At 39.6% G+C, this 15,809-nt stretch overlaps 3 protein-coding genes across 5 annotated transcripts; 2 read left to right on the plus strand and 1 right to left on the minus strand.

The window, feature by feature from the left end:
- Positions 1-39: 39 nt before the first annotated feature.
- On the minus strand, positions 40-6,579 carry si:dkey-24l11.2 (uncharacterized protein LOC100034462 homolog). 3 transcript variants are annotated; one of them, XM_022216464.2, is made up of 12 exons: positions 6,446-6,579; positions 3,642-4,235; positions 2,904-2,963; positions 2,751-2,803; positions 2,510-2,654; positions 2,033-2,382; positions 1,712-1,940; positions 1,473-1,587; positions 1,016-1,127; positions 800-911; positions 351-463; positions 40-227 (listed from the first exon to the last, which is right to left on the minus strand). In XM_022216464.2, the coding sequence occupies exons 2-12, from the start codon at positions 4,197-4,199 to the stop codon at positions 158-160; spliced, it is 1,917 nt and encodes a 638-aa protein (XP_022072156.1). In that variant the 5' UTR covers positions 4,200-4,235; positions 6,446-6,579; the 3' UTR covers positions 40-157. The 3 variants fall into 3 exon arrangements, with proteins under 3 accessions (XP_022072156.1, XP_051808005.1, XP_051808004.1); XM_051952045.1 differs by lacking the exon at positions 6,446-6,579 and adding an exon at positions 3,182-3,210 and having other exon boundaries at positions 3,642-3,787; XM_051952044.1 differs by lacking the exon at positions 6,446-6,579 and having other exon boundaries at positions 3,642-4,245.
- Positions 3,922-9,523, plus strand: ch25hl1.2 (cholesterol 25-hydroxylase like 1, tandem duplicate 2). The gene is made up of 2 exons (XM_022216466.2): positions 3,922-4,045; positions 8,040-9,523. The coding sequence occupies exon 2, from the start codon at positions 8,149-8,151 to the stop codon at positions 8,974-8,976; it is 828 nt and encodes a 275-aa protein (XP_022072158.1). The 5' UTR covers positions 3,922-4,045; positions 8,040-8,148; the 3' UTR covers positions 8,977-9,523.
- A 1,357-nt stretch (positions 9,524-10,880) lies between these two features.
- Positions 10,881-15,238, plus strand: tspan3a (tetraspanin 3a). Its single transcript, XM_022216469.2, has 7 exons — positions 10,881-11,082; positions 12,626-12,817; positions 13,045-13,119; positions 13,286-13,387; positions 13,480-13,632; positions 13,748-13,831; positions 14,342-15,238. Exons 1-7 carry the CDS (start codon positions 11,020-11,022, stop codon positions 14,432-14,434), a joined length of 762 nt encoding a protein of 253 aa, XP_022072161.1. The 5' UTR covers positions 10,881-11,019; the 3' UTR covers positions 14,435-15,238.
- The last annotated feature ends 571 nt before the right edge of the window (positions 15,239-15,809 follow it).

The raw sequence follows: 15,809 nt of genomic DNA on the forward strand, positions 1-15,809 counted from the left end.
ACTTCAAATATCAGGTCATAATATTAACACTTCTCACACTGAAGGATCATAACGTGATTTATTGTGAAAAACTGACAATTTCATTGAAATCATGATTTGATTTGTGTATCACATCATCTCTTTAGAAATTAAGGCATAAAGGATTTTTTTCCACCGACTACTTCTTTTCACCGGCTGCTTTCCTGGACACCGTTTTGTTGCTGTTGGCATATTTTTGACGATCATTTCTGAGGAGAAAGGAAAACAAACTCTTTTCACCACTGAAAGAAATATCAATGGCTTTTTTTTTCTTGAATAAAATATTTTTACAACAACAAAGTGTTGGATGTAGTGTCATTAGGCAGACATACTTGCTCATTTTGACTTTGTTTCTGCATCCCAGTCCTCCCTCCCAGTGGCTGGTGCGTGTTCCTCTCGTCATCATGCTCCCACAGCTGATGCAAGGCTTTCCATTGCCGTATGGCTGCAAAACAAACGTGTTTCAGAATTGTTCCTGTTCAAACTGTGCCTGATGCATTTATTCTTCCAGTGTCACCCAAATTTTCTTTTTTTAATGAATGAATCAAGACTATGCATAATATATCAATAGAGACAGTTATGTGTTGATTAATAACAGTTTCTCTTGCCAAGATTCTTATTTCAACATGCAGCCCTTCTGTAAATAAATGACAATCCTGGGGAAGATGTGCCCAAAAATTTCATGTGTATTATTTTACAGATTATGACTGTGTTTTTCTTACAGTGTAACCTCCATACCTCAACTTGAATGCACTATCAGGTTATCAAATATTATGTTCACCTGTTCTTTGGCACAGTAACCACAAAGCATCCTGGTGGCGAGTTCCATGGGGTGATCCTGGTGCTCATCATGGCACACATCACAGGGGTAAGTCCGGCCACAGCAGGGAAACCTGAGGACATGGGCACAAATTTTCACCAATTTTTACATGTGATTATCTCTCCAAACTGCAGTATCACACATGTGAAATGAAATAAATTGCAGTGGGGGTGATACCTTAGCCAGCGATGGCTCTGTTTGAAATGCTTGCATGTTCCTTTTTCTGGCAGTGGCTTCCCTTTTTGCACAGCAGGATCTCTTATCGTCTTGAAATGCACATCACGTGAACCTGCAAAAGCAAAGGAATTTAAATACAACAATCATTGTTAAGTCTTTTGTGGTGTATACATGCTCATACTTTTTATGTATTGTGTATCTCTTTATAAAGTCGGTTATAAGATTGGTCAGAGAGCCAAATGTGGCAGTTTGTTGTTTTAAGGTCTCAAAAAATCTGTGTGCAGAATTGAGGGGGATCTGTTAGCTGATAGAGAGTATAGTATTCAGAATTATGTTTTCATTGGTCTATTATCGTCTGTAACTACGAAGCGCTGCGTTTCTTCGGCTTAATAGAATAAACTCCCACGCATTGCACCTTTGTTGAACCATTTGATAGCGCATGTAGGTGAGCTCTGACCTGTTTTGTTGGTATGAGGCGGGATGTACTGGAATCTTGTGCTCTCAACCAGGATGCTGAGCTTGCCGTGGCAGTGTTCACAATTAAACTCCTTTGCTTGTCCATACAAAAGATTCTAATGAGAAATAGACAGAAGGGCTATTTCAGAGAACATCAGACTTCATTGGGATATACTTCAGCTAACTTTGATGACAGTGTTGACGTTGCAGTGTAGTGCCAAGCAGGGTGTGTTTAATCACCTGCACAGGGCCCTCCTGGGAGCAGCTAAGGCAGCCCACATTGAGCTCACATTCCTGAAGCACAAGGTCAGCCGGTGTGGCGTTGTGGAGGTCCAAGTATCCCAGGACGTCACTGTAATGGTGAAGCAAGCAGGGCCTGAATGCAGCATTTATGCCTGCATTACACTTATCACACTGAGCCGCACAGGGAGTCCTTCCATTGAGTGTCAGGTCTGCGGTTACCTTACACCTGTAGGCAGCACATATACAGAACAGAGTCAGGTTTACCACTGAGGATCAGCTCTCACTTTGAGGCCGTTATTGTATGTTTGTTTTCCTTACCTGTTGCACTGAAGGCAAACAGTAATCTGCTGGGCGGCCACGGTGGCTGTGTTCTCTCCCAGCCTCAGTCCCAGCAGCTTCACCTCTGTGCCTCTGCGTGGATCACTGATCTTAATGTTCTCCACCAGATGACTTGCTTCCTCTTGCTGCTGTCCGTCGTCACCGTCTCGATTCTCTTGCTGCACCGACTTCTCACCTTCTGTATTCTCAGTTTCTGCCACATTACCATTTTCCTCATCTGCATCAGCAGCATCAGGGGCGGATTCAAATCTTTCACTCGCTGTTGCCTGCAGCTCTTGATAAGTTATAAACTGCAGTCCAGCTTTTTCTAAATCGATGTCTTTTTTCAACTGTAAAAAATAAATGTAATCATATTCAAATTTTTCAGTTATACACACATCTTTTCAGCCTTTTCAACTGGAAAACTCACAGTGACAATTCAAAATCATCTGCTGTTTGTGGAGGTCGTAGCCTAACCTGCCTGGCTCCTTCAGTGAACAGTCTCTCCAAGCTGCGATCTAGCCAGCGAAGAAAAGGCCGGAAAAGCAGCTCGACTTTTCCCAGAAGCTGATTGGTCGCATGTTTGGCTTGAAGCCACTCCAGCGATGCTTGCTGTACATGTCTATGTAGCCAAAAATATGTAGAAATAAGTTTAACTGCTGTGTGCACCAATGGTACAAAACATTACATGTTACAATGAAACTGCAAATGCTTTTACTTTGACATTACTGCTGGCAGATCCTGGTCCAGGGGTATGTCCAATGTAAAAATCTGAGGAAAAGGTATCAAGGTTATCAGCAACTGTGATCTAGGTGTCAACCATTTATAGTGTAGCACATTAGACGAACTTTAAAGAAGCAGTGGTCTTTACCTCTTGGGGATAATACTCTGGAAAGCTCACCATGATATCGATTTCTTTCAGATCAAAGGGCTGCAAGACAAAATGCAAAGTTAACATATTTGAAGACAATTATGTAAAGCAGTTGTCATTACCAGCTTTGTAACCTACTTTCTAAAGAAGAAAGAATGTTAGAGCAGTTGGTTCATTAATACTCTCCAGAAAAACCCGTTTTTTGGGGCGATTAGGTGGATTAATAGCTCTGGCTGGCACTGCATTACCGCTCAGTGAAATGTTTGGCTATGGCTTACCTCATACTGGGTTTGGTGACTTTGAAACACTATAAAGGAGTAGTAGAGCAGACAATATAATGTTCCATTGAACACTTTGAAATTAGATTTAAGAGCCAAAATTATAAGCAATGCTTTACCTAATTTCTCTTCTAAAGAACGAGCTTAATTCAATCTCAGGGTTGCAGCTTAAGTGCTACAAATCCTACATTATCTTTGAAACTTTCAACCTCAAACAACCTTAGATGCTTTAATGGTGTTGTAGGAACAGTTATTTATCTTCTGTTGAGACATTTCAGTAATTGTTTCTAGATGCCATCCCTAGTTTTGCTCTGTATTGGTAAGTAAAGGAGAAATTTGATCAGGCTCACAAACCAAAGCTGAGCTGTGCTGTGCTGCATTACATAAGTGATACGTGGGTGGATTTTCTGCTAAATGCTCAAGCACTGCAGGGAGAGAGAAGGTAGAAAGAAATGCTTACCCAGTCTGGATCAGTAGCCTCTACAGTTGCCCTGTAATATGTAACTTTGCCATCACTGCGTTCCTGAATAATCAGTCGGTCTTGAGGAAAACGCTTCTTCAACTGCGTGATCTCAGTATCTCGTAGCTTCTTGGCGACATCCTCCGTCATGTCACTCAACTTCACCTCCTGGAGGGCGCCGGGGCGGGATACTGGTTGAATCCTCGGTGCGGCTCTTGTCTCATTACCAGGAACAGGTCGGTCATCCAGCTGGGGTAACTGTGGTGGATGCCAGAAACGACATCTGTCCTCCATGCTGCAGTGGCCTGCGATAAAGTAGCGACATGGGCGAAGGGCAGCTGCTGGGGCAAATCTGGAGTTATTAGTGGGAGGTGACCAGTAGCCCACATCTTCAGCAGGGGCTGGTAAGTTTGGAGGCATCGGACCTGTCAGGCTCATGGTGTCATCTCTCACATGCAGAAATTTACATCTCTTCCCAAAATTGCAGTGTCTGCCTTGAGAGTAGTAGCGGCACAGCTGCTGTGTACGAGGAACTGGCTCTGACTCTCCTCCATCCATCTTCTCTCCCTCAACGCTCTCTGTTGCTATGGATACCTGAATTAATTTATACAGTACACATCAGACATCTCATACAGTGACACAGCAGTATCTTCTTCTTTTACTAACATATTAACATTAATAGACAGTGTCATGTTGAAGCAGACAATCTAACAATTTAAAACAGTGGTTCCGTTTTTTTCTGTAACCCAAAATCAGAAGGTGGAGGATCTGACTTTGCATTTCAGAATTTTTAATTTAAAGGATTTTTAGAAGCCTGAACAAAAAAATACAGTCTGTCTCAAGAAATCTAAAGCAAAATCTAACAAAATACTAATCATTTTGTGTAACATAAGTATCTGGTGACCACTGCTTTTTATCCTGAGATCTCTTGAGTTGTCCCAAGTCAAGATCGTGTGTGTACAGGGGTGTCCAAATACCTTCAAGCATGTTGTATAAATAATGCATTGCCCCCCCCCCCTTTAAAAAAATAGTGAATTTCGACTGTTTTATTCATAGTTTGACCACCTTCCCAGCTAATCACTTCCTGTTTTTTGTGACATTTCAGTTTCATTCATTTATACATTTTAGCAGACTACCTAAAGTCACGAACATCTTTAAATTCTATGCAGACATTACCCTGAAAATACAAACGCTACAGAGAATCTCCCTTATTGGCTTCTCTGCATTGGTCCCCTGTAAAATCCAGAATAGATGTAAAAATCTAGCCTGTAATGACCAAATTCCATCATATCCTAAACACCTCATATTGTCCTTAACACAGCACTTTTCTTTCACGGGTTTACTTGTGATTCTTAGAGTTTCCAGAAGCAGAACATTAACCATCAGCTCTCAGTTACTTCACCTGTGAATCCAAATCCTGGTTTTGAGGGCAGACACCCTCTCTACTCTTAGGGTTGACTTTAAACTTTTCTTTTTGATAAAGCTTACAGTTAGGGCTAGCTGAGATAAACATGAACTGACTCATTGTTATGCTGCTGTAGGTAAAGGCTGCTGGGTAACCTCCCATGATGCAACGGGAACCACTTTATCTCCCATCCTCCAGTCCACTCCCCATGCATGTACATGTCACCATAGCACACCATTACTGTGTTTGTTCTCGCTCTAGTAGTTTGTATTTTCTTCTCTCCACAGGGATTTCCAGGTGTGGAGCTACACATTTCTGATCCAATTTTACTAGCCTCCCCAGCATTTCTAATACAATGTTACTCCGTTTCTTTTCTCAATCTTTTTTGTCTCTCCCCTTTGTCCTTACTAATCCTGGTTCTGCAAAAGGTTTCTACTGTTAAAAGGGTGTGTTTTCTTCTTCCCAGTATTGACAAAGTACTCGCTCAAGGGAATTGGTGGATTTGTTGAGGTTCTCTTTATAATATAATGTTGTGAGATTTTCTCTTTACTACATGAAGTGTCTTGAGATGACTCATCCTGTGAGTTGGTGCTGGATTAAAACTCAACAGAAGTGACCTTAACTCTACAAACGTGTAATAATTAACCACAACAGCAAGCTGCCAGATGCTATGCCTTGCAATTTCTTCCCTCTCACCATTTGTTTATATTTTATGGGAGGGGGGTGTGGCAAGCATGTACGTAAATCACTGCAGTCTTCCTATTTTAGTATTTTATATTTGTGTTATTTTAGAAACCTATCTTACAAATCTTTTCACTGTTCTGTCTTGATTTTTTATTTCATTTTTTTCTCATTACATGTACAGCATTTTGATCAACACAGTTTTCGGGAAGTCTCCAAACATGTAGATTCACTGAAATAGCGGAAATGGGATTAAAAAGTAGGAATCAAAGCACTCATGACAGCCCAAAATCTCATGCACTGCACCGGGAGCGCGCCTCAAAGTCGAAGTCAGCTAGTCGTTTGAGGCCTGTTCAAAGTAAAACCATAAAGTCTATCAACTGGACTTCCGCCTCTGTTTATTACTCTATACGAATGATCAATGTGAAATATATGTGAAAACAAACGTATCCACCAATGTTATAATTTTAATTGGCTGCATCTCACTTAACTGCCCATTTATCATCCCTACCAACTAAAATTGTAGTCACGTATCATCCAAATGTGTGGTATTTTAATATTTTGATGTGCTGTTAACTGGTCGTGTAGTAAACTAGGACGTACGTTAGCTGTGAATTTAGCCAAGTTAGCTAAACTTTACGTACAGTTGGTGAATTGTATGATAAATTTCGGTCACTTAATTCAGCTCAAATTAAGTATTTTAAAAAGATGACATTACCTCGAATACCCTCAGAGGTCCGTGTAAAGGTTCACTCCAGGTAGAGACTAGACAACAAGTGACTACAGAGCTATGTCTAACCGTTAAGAACGGTCTTAATTGCCCCTGTCAAGAACTGCGTGTCGAAACACCGCGCAGTAATTTTACGTCATCACATGCGACGAAAGGTTCTCAATCGTTCGAGATAACAATCAGCACCGTGACGTTATACAAACAATACTGTCGTACAGGAGGGTGGCGAAGATTTTAGTCCGTCTCTCAAAAGGTGGTTCTGTTGCACATTGGGTAGAATTTGGTTTTGTCGCCCTCTGCACCCTGGGAGGTTCACTTAGAGCCTCGGAAACAGCAGCTGGAATTTTCAGTATTCGGAAAGTACTATGATGATGATAATCAAAAAAAAATCCCAATTATAAGATCATCATATCAGAAGGTTACGTGCATAGTTCCCAGAGAGCTTCAAATTTTTAAAATATGAATCCCGTTTGATGAAAACGTTTAGAACGCTTTATCTGTTAATGGACAGAATAGAATAGCTTTATTGTCATCATACATGGGGACATGATGAAAATATAAGTAGCTGCCTCTGGACGGTGCATTGAAACAGGGTAAATTAACAACAATAAGTAATATAATCAAATGTACATATAAGACAAAACTATACTAAGAATTCCAACATATGCAAAAGAGGCAAGATATATACAGTACAATGAGGAGGTAATGAGATCACATTAAAACCAATAAAATAGAATAAATATGGGCAGGAGATTGATGTGGGCAGCATTATTAAAAGTGACACTGTGTGTTATTATTCTGAGCTCAGAAGTCTGATGGACCATGGGTAAAACTCAGCCTGTCTTTGTTATGAACGGCAGCTTCTAAATGGGGCCTGTGGTGACTTTTTTTGTCAGTACGTCTTTCCATTTTCCCCTGTGCACTTTGTAGTAGGTCTGCTGTAAACTTTTAAAATCGGAATCATTACGTTTTTTTTTAAGTATTAAGTAGAAATGTAATATAGTAAACAAAAACAAGATGTTCAACTATATTTATCTTTTTAACACAGGGGAATAAGTAATACACGGCATCTCTGCCTGGCTTCGGCCCTAACCAACATTCCAGCATGTCCTTCTACCAGCCTATTTTCATTTTCTCTTGTCATCTGTGGCATCATGTCATTTGAATAAAGCTGCATTTCGAGGTGATCTTTTATAGTCACAACAGAAATGACATTTTAAATCTTTTCTCTCAGGCAATAAAGACAATCATTTACATCCTGTGTTTATGATTTTATTCAGTGTGATTCTAAATGTCTTCCACTAAATATTGTGCAGACTGCATGATTGTTTTCTGTGAAATAGATCTATTCATTTATATTTGTTGACTGAGAGACCCGTGCAAGAGTTCTGACATATTTTTGTGTATTGGTGAACGAGTTCAGTTAAACTCATTTGAACGGAGACAGAGCACTACCAGGAAGGTAAATGCTTTTAAAATAATTTAAATAATTACAGCTTATCAAAAGGACAGCTATAGGTTACCAGTTACCCAGACTGTATGAATAATTTGTTGCACCTGCCTGTCACTTGATACCATACAGAACAGCAAAGTACAAGCAGACTCTCGCGGGACGAAGTGTTGACCAAAGTTGCTGTTTTTGGCTGAAGCGCCGACATTCCTCAGACAGTCCTTGGGATTTTTGCTCCAGGATGGACCTTGCAGACACCAATGCTTGGATCACTTACTTAAGAAATAACTCTTTGCTGCAACCTCTGTGGGACAGCCTGAGGCTTAACTACAGCGATTATTTGAGATCTCCACTTTTCCCCATTGTGCTGACTGTCTCATCTTACTTTATCATCTGCCTCCCTTATCTTATTTGTGACATCATGGGGGACAGATGGGCATGGGTCCAGCAATTCAAGATCCAACCGAACCGCAGGCCAACAGCCTCTACACTGCTGCACTGTGCGAGTGTCACCTTGTACAATCATGTTTTTCTTGTGTTCCCTGCGTCCGTGGCTCAGTGGGCCTGGAGGCCACCCGTGGACCTGCCGGAACGAGCCCCGACCCTGATGGAGCTGATTGCGGGGGTGATTGGCAACCTCCTGCTCTTTGACTTCCAGTACTTCATTTGGCACCTGCTCCACCACAGGATCCGGTGGTTGTATGTCACCTTCCATGCTATCCACCATAATTATTCATCTCCCTTCGCTCTTGCCACTCAGTGTCTTGGCGGCTGGGAGCTGGTCACAGTGGGTTTTTGGACCACGCTGAATCCGATGATCCTGAGATGCCATCTTCTCACGACATGGGCCTTCATGGTATTACATGTGTATGTTTCTATAGAGGATCACTGTGGCTATGATTTTCCCTGGTCCACTTCACGTGTCATACCATTTGGCATCTATGGAGGGCCCAGCAAACATGACGTGCACCATCAGAAACCCAACACTAACTTTGCACCGCACTTCAGTCACTGGGACAAAATATTTGGCACACATGCTGATTTCAGTTTCTGTACTCCAGTGAAATAGGCTTTTGCAAAATTGACAGCAGCTAGACAGAGAACAATATTTTCATGTATCTGTTCTCATTATTCAAATTATATGAATATAAAGGTATTAAGGAATGGAAGCTGAAGAGAAATGTACTTTTTCTTTTAATGCAAATGGAATGAGGATACTGCCGGCACTGTACTAAGACTTTTCTGTAACGTCAGTGACAGTTAATTAGTTCAGCTTGTAAAATCTTTATTATTTGAACCATGTAAATCATATAACAATTGCCTTTTCATGCACCTGTCTCATTATGTATTTGGTTTCTTACCTTTGAAAGAGCTCTAGAAATGGCTTACTATATTCTTCTTTAGACAAATACATGCATTTTCAGGCACACAGATGAAATCATTTGTTTATCTACTGTAACTATTCACAGCCGGAATGCCACTTTACACATTTAATAAAGCTATATATACAAATCACAACTAATGCACATATTGATGCATTTAGTGACTAATGACTCCAGATGAATACGCTTCATGTCTTATTGTGTAGCAATAAATTATGCTTCCTTAAATCTGGATTCCTGTGTTGTCTCATGTCTTTTTCAGGTCATGTAATCTGATCAGTAATTCTACACTGGTACTGATACTTGAAATGTTTTTTGTATGAGACACATTGGGTGAAAATTTCACTATATATTGTGTCACTAGATGTCAGCAAAGCAGTCCCATTGGCGCCTCAATAAGCAGCACAGACTGCATTTTATTTAGGACCGCGGTTCAAGGGCCACATTTCTAAGACTAACTTTTTTCATAGGGCAGAAAAAATGGCAACCAGTTGTTTATTTAAAAAGGAGCCTAGTTCTGTAGACCACAGACACTGACTAAAAAAGAACTATGTAAAGTTTAAGGTGGGTTAAAACTTTAAATCCAGAATTTGTTAGAAAGAAAGCTGAAAATTAGCTTAATGCTATATATGTAATACATCAGATGTGTTCTACGGTAATTGCATGGTCCCTGATCAAATAAATGAATAAATAAATAATATTTGGATGGAAAAAACTTTTTAAACTACAAGTGCTCAGACAGAGAGTAGTATTTTTGGTGACATGAACCTGTAAAACAGTTGAAGTCCTTAGACCAAAAGTAGCATTTTCGGTAGAGTAAACCTTTAAAACTATACATATTAAAAGTGACATTAGAGTAGAATAAACTTTTAAAACTTAAAATACTTGGACAGAAAGTAGAATTTTTGGTGGAATCTACCTTTCAAATCGACTGTTAAAAAGTGCTAAATAAAAACTTATTTATGATTAGTCGTTAGAAAAGCAATATTTGAGAGGTATCTAAACGTCAAGTTATATTCTGGCCTTTAAAATCTTTAAAACTGTAAGTACTTGAATAGAAGCTAGCTTTGAGTGAGATAAACCTTTTAAACTATGAAAACTAAAAATTGTCATTCAAATGGAGATATAAAACAGTACATATTTGACAGAAAGTAGAACTTTGGGTTGAATAAACTGCAGCGTCCTCTGCTGCAAACACATAGCTACTGATTATGACAGACCTTTTAAATTTCTAATATCACACAAATTAATAAGGTAGATAAATCCTTTATTTCTCCCCACACCAGGGGAAATTCCCATTGTTACAGCAGCTTACATAGCAATAAACGTAGTAATAGAAATAAAATAATAATTAAAAATAGTAGTAATAATAATAATATTTATAATATGTACAGGGATGAGAAATTAGGATGAAATAGTACAGTATTGATACACTGTAAGACAATGCAATATAAAGTGGGTTGAAAAAATAAGTTTTACCAAAAAGTAATACCAAAAACACTGCATGCCTGTAATATTGGCAGTATTTTAGTTGGGGGTGGTTCTGTTGCTGGTGTCTGGGTGCTTTGTTGTCCCTGTGTGCTGGTGGCGCTGCTCTGCTCCTCGGTGTGGCTGGCAGCACACAGACAGTCGGGATATGGAGTGTGAATGTTGGAGCTACCTGGGACATGTCTGAGTAGGAAACCTGCTTTATTTACCAACACGAACAGCGTCTAATCCCCGTGTTGAAGATGGGGCAGTGTGGCATCACGTCCTCGAAGACGGTCCTGGTCTTCCTGAACCTGATATTTTGGGTGAGTTTGGAGGTTTGCGCCAGTTTTAAACGTGCGTCACACAGCAGCGGCAGTTAGCATTTAGCAGCGGCTAGCTTGTTGTGTTTATGTGCGGTCGCGCGATCAGCTGCTAAACTAGCCGACCGTTGTTTCTCCAGGGAGGGATCAGTTTGAGGGGCCAGTAGCAAAGATAATGCATCAAATATAACCTTTACTGGGCTCGTTAAATTGTGAAATTAATGGCAAATATTACCGCGTTTTACATCTAAATTATCCTTTGTTTATTATGCAGTTAGCTGAAGTTAAACGGTCACTTTTTGACTGCCTCCTCACAGAGTAGTAGACTACCAAGCAGCAGACACATGAATCAGCAGAACATGTTGGTATTTGATTCAAATACCAGAACACAGTTTAGCTAGGTAATTTATACATTAATGCGTTTATTCTGCTAATCTAGGCGGGTAAAGGTATTCTATACTGTATTAACTGCTGTTAATAAAGAGTTCTTAACATACTCTATGACAGTTAAATGTGATGCTTCATATTCTATTAACTGATCCTCAAATGTGTGAAATTGCAATTCTGTTGTTTTTATTTTAAAATCTTGATCTGCAAAATATCTATAGCTGTCCAGTAAATTTAATGGCGCAAAAACTGCATATCTCTGAAGTAAGTTTAAAGATCCATCAATGGAAATACTCTAGTTTCAATTTTAGCGTTTTGTTACGTTCCACCATTCAGGATTAGGAGGATTGTCAGTGATGTAATAAAAGTATTAATAATAGTAACAAGGGTTTAAAAAGTGCTTTGGCAGACAAAGCTAAAGCCAGATATCCAGAGGGTGAAATGCCTCCACAACACCAGATTGTAACACCAAATAAAGCAAGGTGAAATGAAAGTGAAATGAAGATACAGTCATTCAATAGTAATAAATGCTGTTAAAATAATAAAAATAAAACTCTACTAAGTAATAAAAAGACACCATTGCATAAAAGCAAATCTTTAAAAGCTGGTTTTAAGAAGTAGTTTAACACAATTTACCAATTTTGTGAGCCTTGTCTCCTCATGCAGGTCATTTCAAAGCTGAGGCGCACTGATGGCAGAAACACCTTCTCCTTTAGGAAAAAGGATAAGATGTTCTCCTTTAGATTTAAGCCCCAGCTTTGAAATGGCCAGAAGAGCCTCACTTGAAGATACAAGACTGCAACCTGGCTAATGTGGGGACATCATTTCTGCTGGGTTTAGAGCAAGACATGCTCTAAAAATGATCAGTAAAATCAGCTACAAAAAGACCGATGAGTAGGTGTAGGTGCAGTGATGTCTTGTGCTAGAAGTAGCAAGAGGCTGAGCTGCTGAATTGTCAGCAGTTGCCTTCGCAAGAGAGTTGACTTTTGTTTTAAGCCAAAAAGTGTCACGTTTATCAGTGGTGTAGCACAACCCTGACAGTTAAATGTGAAAGAAGCACAAGTGGAACAACTTTTACTGGTTCAATGACACTTGATTTTCCGTTGTCAACAGGACTGTGTGAAATGTTGATTTTATTTATTTTTGTTGTCACCCACAGGCTGCTGCTGGTATCCTGTGCTATGTTGGGGCCTACGTCTTCATTACATATGATGACTATGACCACTTCTTTGAAGACGTGTACACTCTCATCCCAGCAGTGATCATCATTGCAGTTGGAGCCCTCCTTTTCATCACTGGGCTCATCGGATGCTGTGCTACAGTGAGAGAGAGCCACTGTGGGCTTACAACGGTTAGTAAATGGTAGAGAAGATTAGTATATGCAGTACAGAGGCACCTTAAGGTATCAACATGTTAAATTTGACTCGCTAAAAGAATAATGTCATTCATCGCATTTGATTGAACACAGAACTGCCTGACGCATAAACTAATAGGTATGAGGAAGGCAACTTGATGAGGCCACAGTAGAAGACAGGATCTGTGGTCAGTCTATTTTAACTCTTAATATTCAATCCACAGTTTGTCGTCATTCTCCTGCTGGTTTTCATGACGGAAGTAGCAGTGGTGGTTCTTGGATATGTTTACAGAGCAAAGGTGAGAACGCCAAATACAAGTCAGAAGTTATTTGTTTTGTTTTCTGACCACACCCGCACAATCACTCGCTGATAACTTAATCTCCTGTTTGCTATCACATTGATTTGTATTGTCCAAGTAGATGTGTCAACAAACGATTCATTTCATGCTCTTTACCAACTGCCAGGTTGAAGATGAAGTTAATAGTTCAATCATAAAAGTTTATGATGAGTACAACGGCACCAACAGCAACTCCCAGAGCCGAGCCATCGACTATGTTCAGAGACAGGTGAGGTCAAATATCCTGTTTCCTGTATCATCTGTGTGTCTGTTTGCAAGTATTGGACACTGCCATTGTCTTTTCTTTGCTTTCATTTTCAGCTTCAGTGTTGTGGAATCCACAATTACTCAGACTGGCAGAATACGCGCTGGTATAAAGAATCCAAAAATAACAGCGTCCCCATCAGCTGTTGCAAAACCATCACAGGAATCTGCACGGGGTCTCTCACTCATCCTGAAGATCTTTACCAAGAAGTAACTAAACTCCACATTTACCAAGTTTCCCTACAAAAGACTATAAGATTATTTTATCAATAGAATGACCTCTCCTAGTTACACATGCTTAAGCTTGTTTTGTGTGTTTGTCAAGGGTTGTGAAGCTCTGGTTGTGAAGAAGTTGAAAGAGATCATGATGTATGTCATCTGGACTGCTTTGACATTTGCTGCCATTCAGGTATTTCATTTCTATCAATATACATTGGTCCATAAACCATCGTAAGATAATAACTTGGGAGGTGGCTGCCTGGAAAATGTTTTTGTTCTGCTTTAAATGTAAAGCAAACAGACGGTTAGGAGTTTGTATAAGGTCACAGACTTCCAGCTGCATTTACTGTTTCTGTTTTTTGTCACCCGCAAACCAGGTGTGTCTCAGAATCAAACACAAATTAGAAACTATTTATGGATTCACGCTTTCTGTTTTTTGATAATCGGGAACAGACAGCAAGTGCTACTCAAACCAGTGCAAAAATATGTTTCACCATTGACTTTTAATATGCTCCGTAGCTGGGTTGCAATTCTATAAGAGGTTGAGCCACAAGTTTTCCTTTTATCTTCAGATGAGCTTGTGAAGTGATGAGGCAAAGATCAAGCATTATAGCTTTAATTAATCTGACCTATTTATCTTCTGATTCCACACACGAGGCCTTAAAATGCCAGTAACATAAACGCTCTGTCTTCTTTCTAGATGCTGGGGATGCTGTGTGCGTGTGTCGTGTTGTGTCGCAGAAGCAGAGATCCTCCCTATGAGCCTCTTATTACAGGGGGCACCTATGCATAAAGGAAAACACTTTTCTCACCCCAACAGTTTACCTGTAATTGGTGAGAGCATGAAAGTAATCTATTACCACACTAACCTTAACACACTAACCACGGTAATCATATATAACCTGCCTGTTTTTCCAAAAAGCTGTTGGTCAAACCTGTAAAAGGCCAATGAGAATGAGACATTGACTTTGTTTTTTTTTTTGCTCCGAGGATAGCATGAGGATATGTAAGACCTCATTGTTACCGAACGCAAACCTTGTTAGTCATGTATGGAGTGAAATGTGAGCAGGGTAATTTCCTCATGCTAGTTTGCACTGTGGGTATGGCTTATACATGATATTTTATTCTAAAATCTGTCATTTACTTGAATGAAAGACTGTATAGTTTTACCTTGTACCTCCACTGCTACTGCTCCTACTATTCTGCTACAACTACAGCTATTCCTAGCTCAGTTACGGTTGAAACTACCTTTCACCAGCAGCATTCTGTCAAGTAACAGGTCAACATCACAACCCAAGTAAATGGCACAAGGTATTTTTGTGTGTCAACTGTGTAGCTTAAGTGTCTTTTTCTTGTCTGAGCTGTATTTTAAGAATCAAATATTTAGTATGGGGGGGTGTTTGAAGTGGTAATACATTCTCAACTCAAAGTAGACTTTGTCTCATAGCTGTTTGGTTTGTTTTTCTCTCAACAGTCTACTGACGCTAATTTTAGATCATGATTTGCTGATATGTAGCAGCGGGAAGACACAAGAATGTAAATAAAATGTAAGGATGGTGAAAGCTGGAAATTAAATTAAATATGTTTTCTGGTTTTATTCAAATTTCTGTTTTTGTTTCAAAAAAGAGAAGTTAAAGTTCATGTTGTTGGAGGGATGTAGAAAAAGTTCTCATAAGCTGGTTTGACTGATATCAATTTGACCTTTTCTCTGTAGTTTTAAAAGTCTTCAAACCATGTTAGTGGTTTCCGATGAACCGAAATATAGATGGTGAGAAGCCTGACTAAAATCATACGTTTTCTAACATCTAGTCAGCACTGAAACACGGTTGTAGGCACTGACATGCTTAAAATGGCAGTAAGGAGAATCTGCTTTAGTTACTTCATAGACACTGAATTAGCAATGCCGCCTAGTGCCGAGTAACCGGATACCACTGAACTAAAGAGAGCAGACGACTCAGCCACATGGCTCGAGACAAGTTCACGGTCTGATCCGCTTTAAAAATAGCCCTCACCACAGTAAATACATCACAGGATGAAACAAAAATACAGCAATACTACATTCAATACTAAATTAGCAGCTTTCTTAATTATCTTTGGCCAAAAATAATGGTAATGGTGCAAAAACAAATGTTAATTTGTCTTTTATGTTGAATAAATACAGATAAATG

Source organism: Acanthochromis polyacanthus, chromosome 8 (genome assembly GCF_021347895.1).
Source record: "Acanthochromis polyacanthus isolate Apoly-LR-REF ecotype Palm Island chromosome 8, KAUST_Apoly_ChrSc, whole genome shotgun sequence".
In the NCBI taxonomy this organism is placed as follows: Eukaryota; Metazoa; Chordata; class Actinopteri; family Pomacentridae; genus Acanthochromis; species Acanthochromis polyacanthus.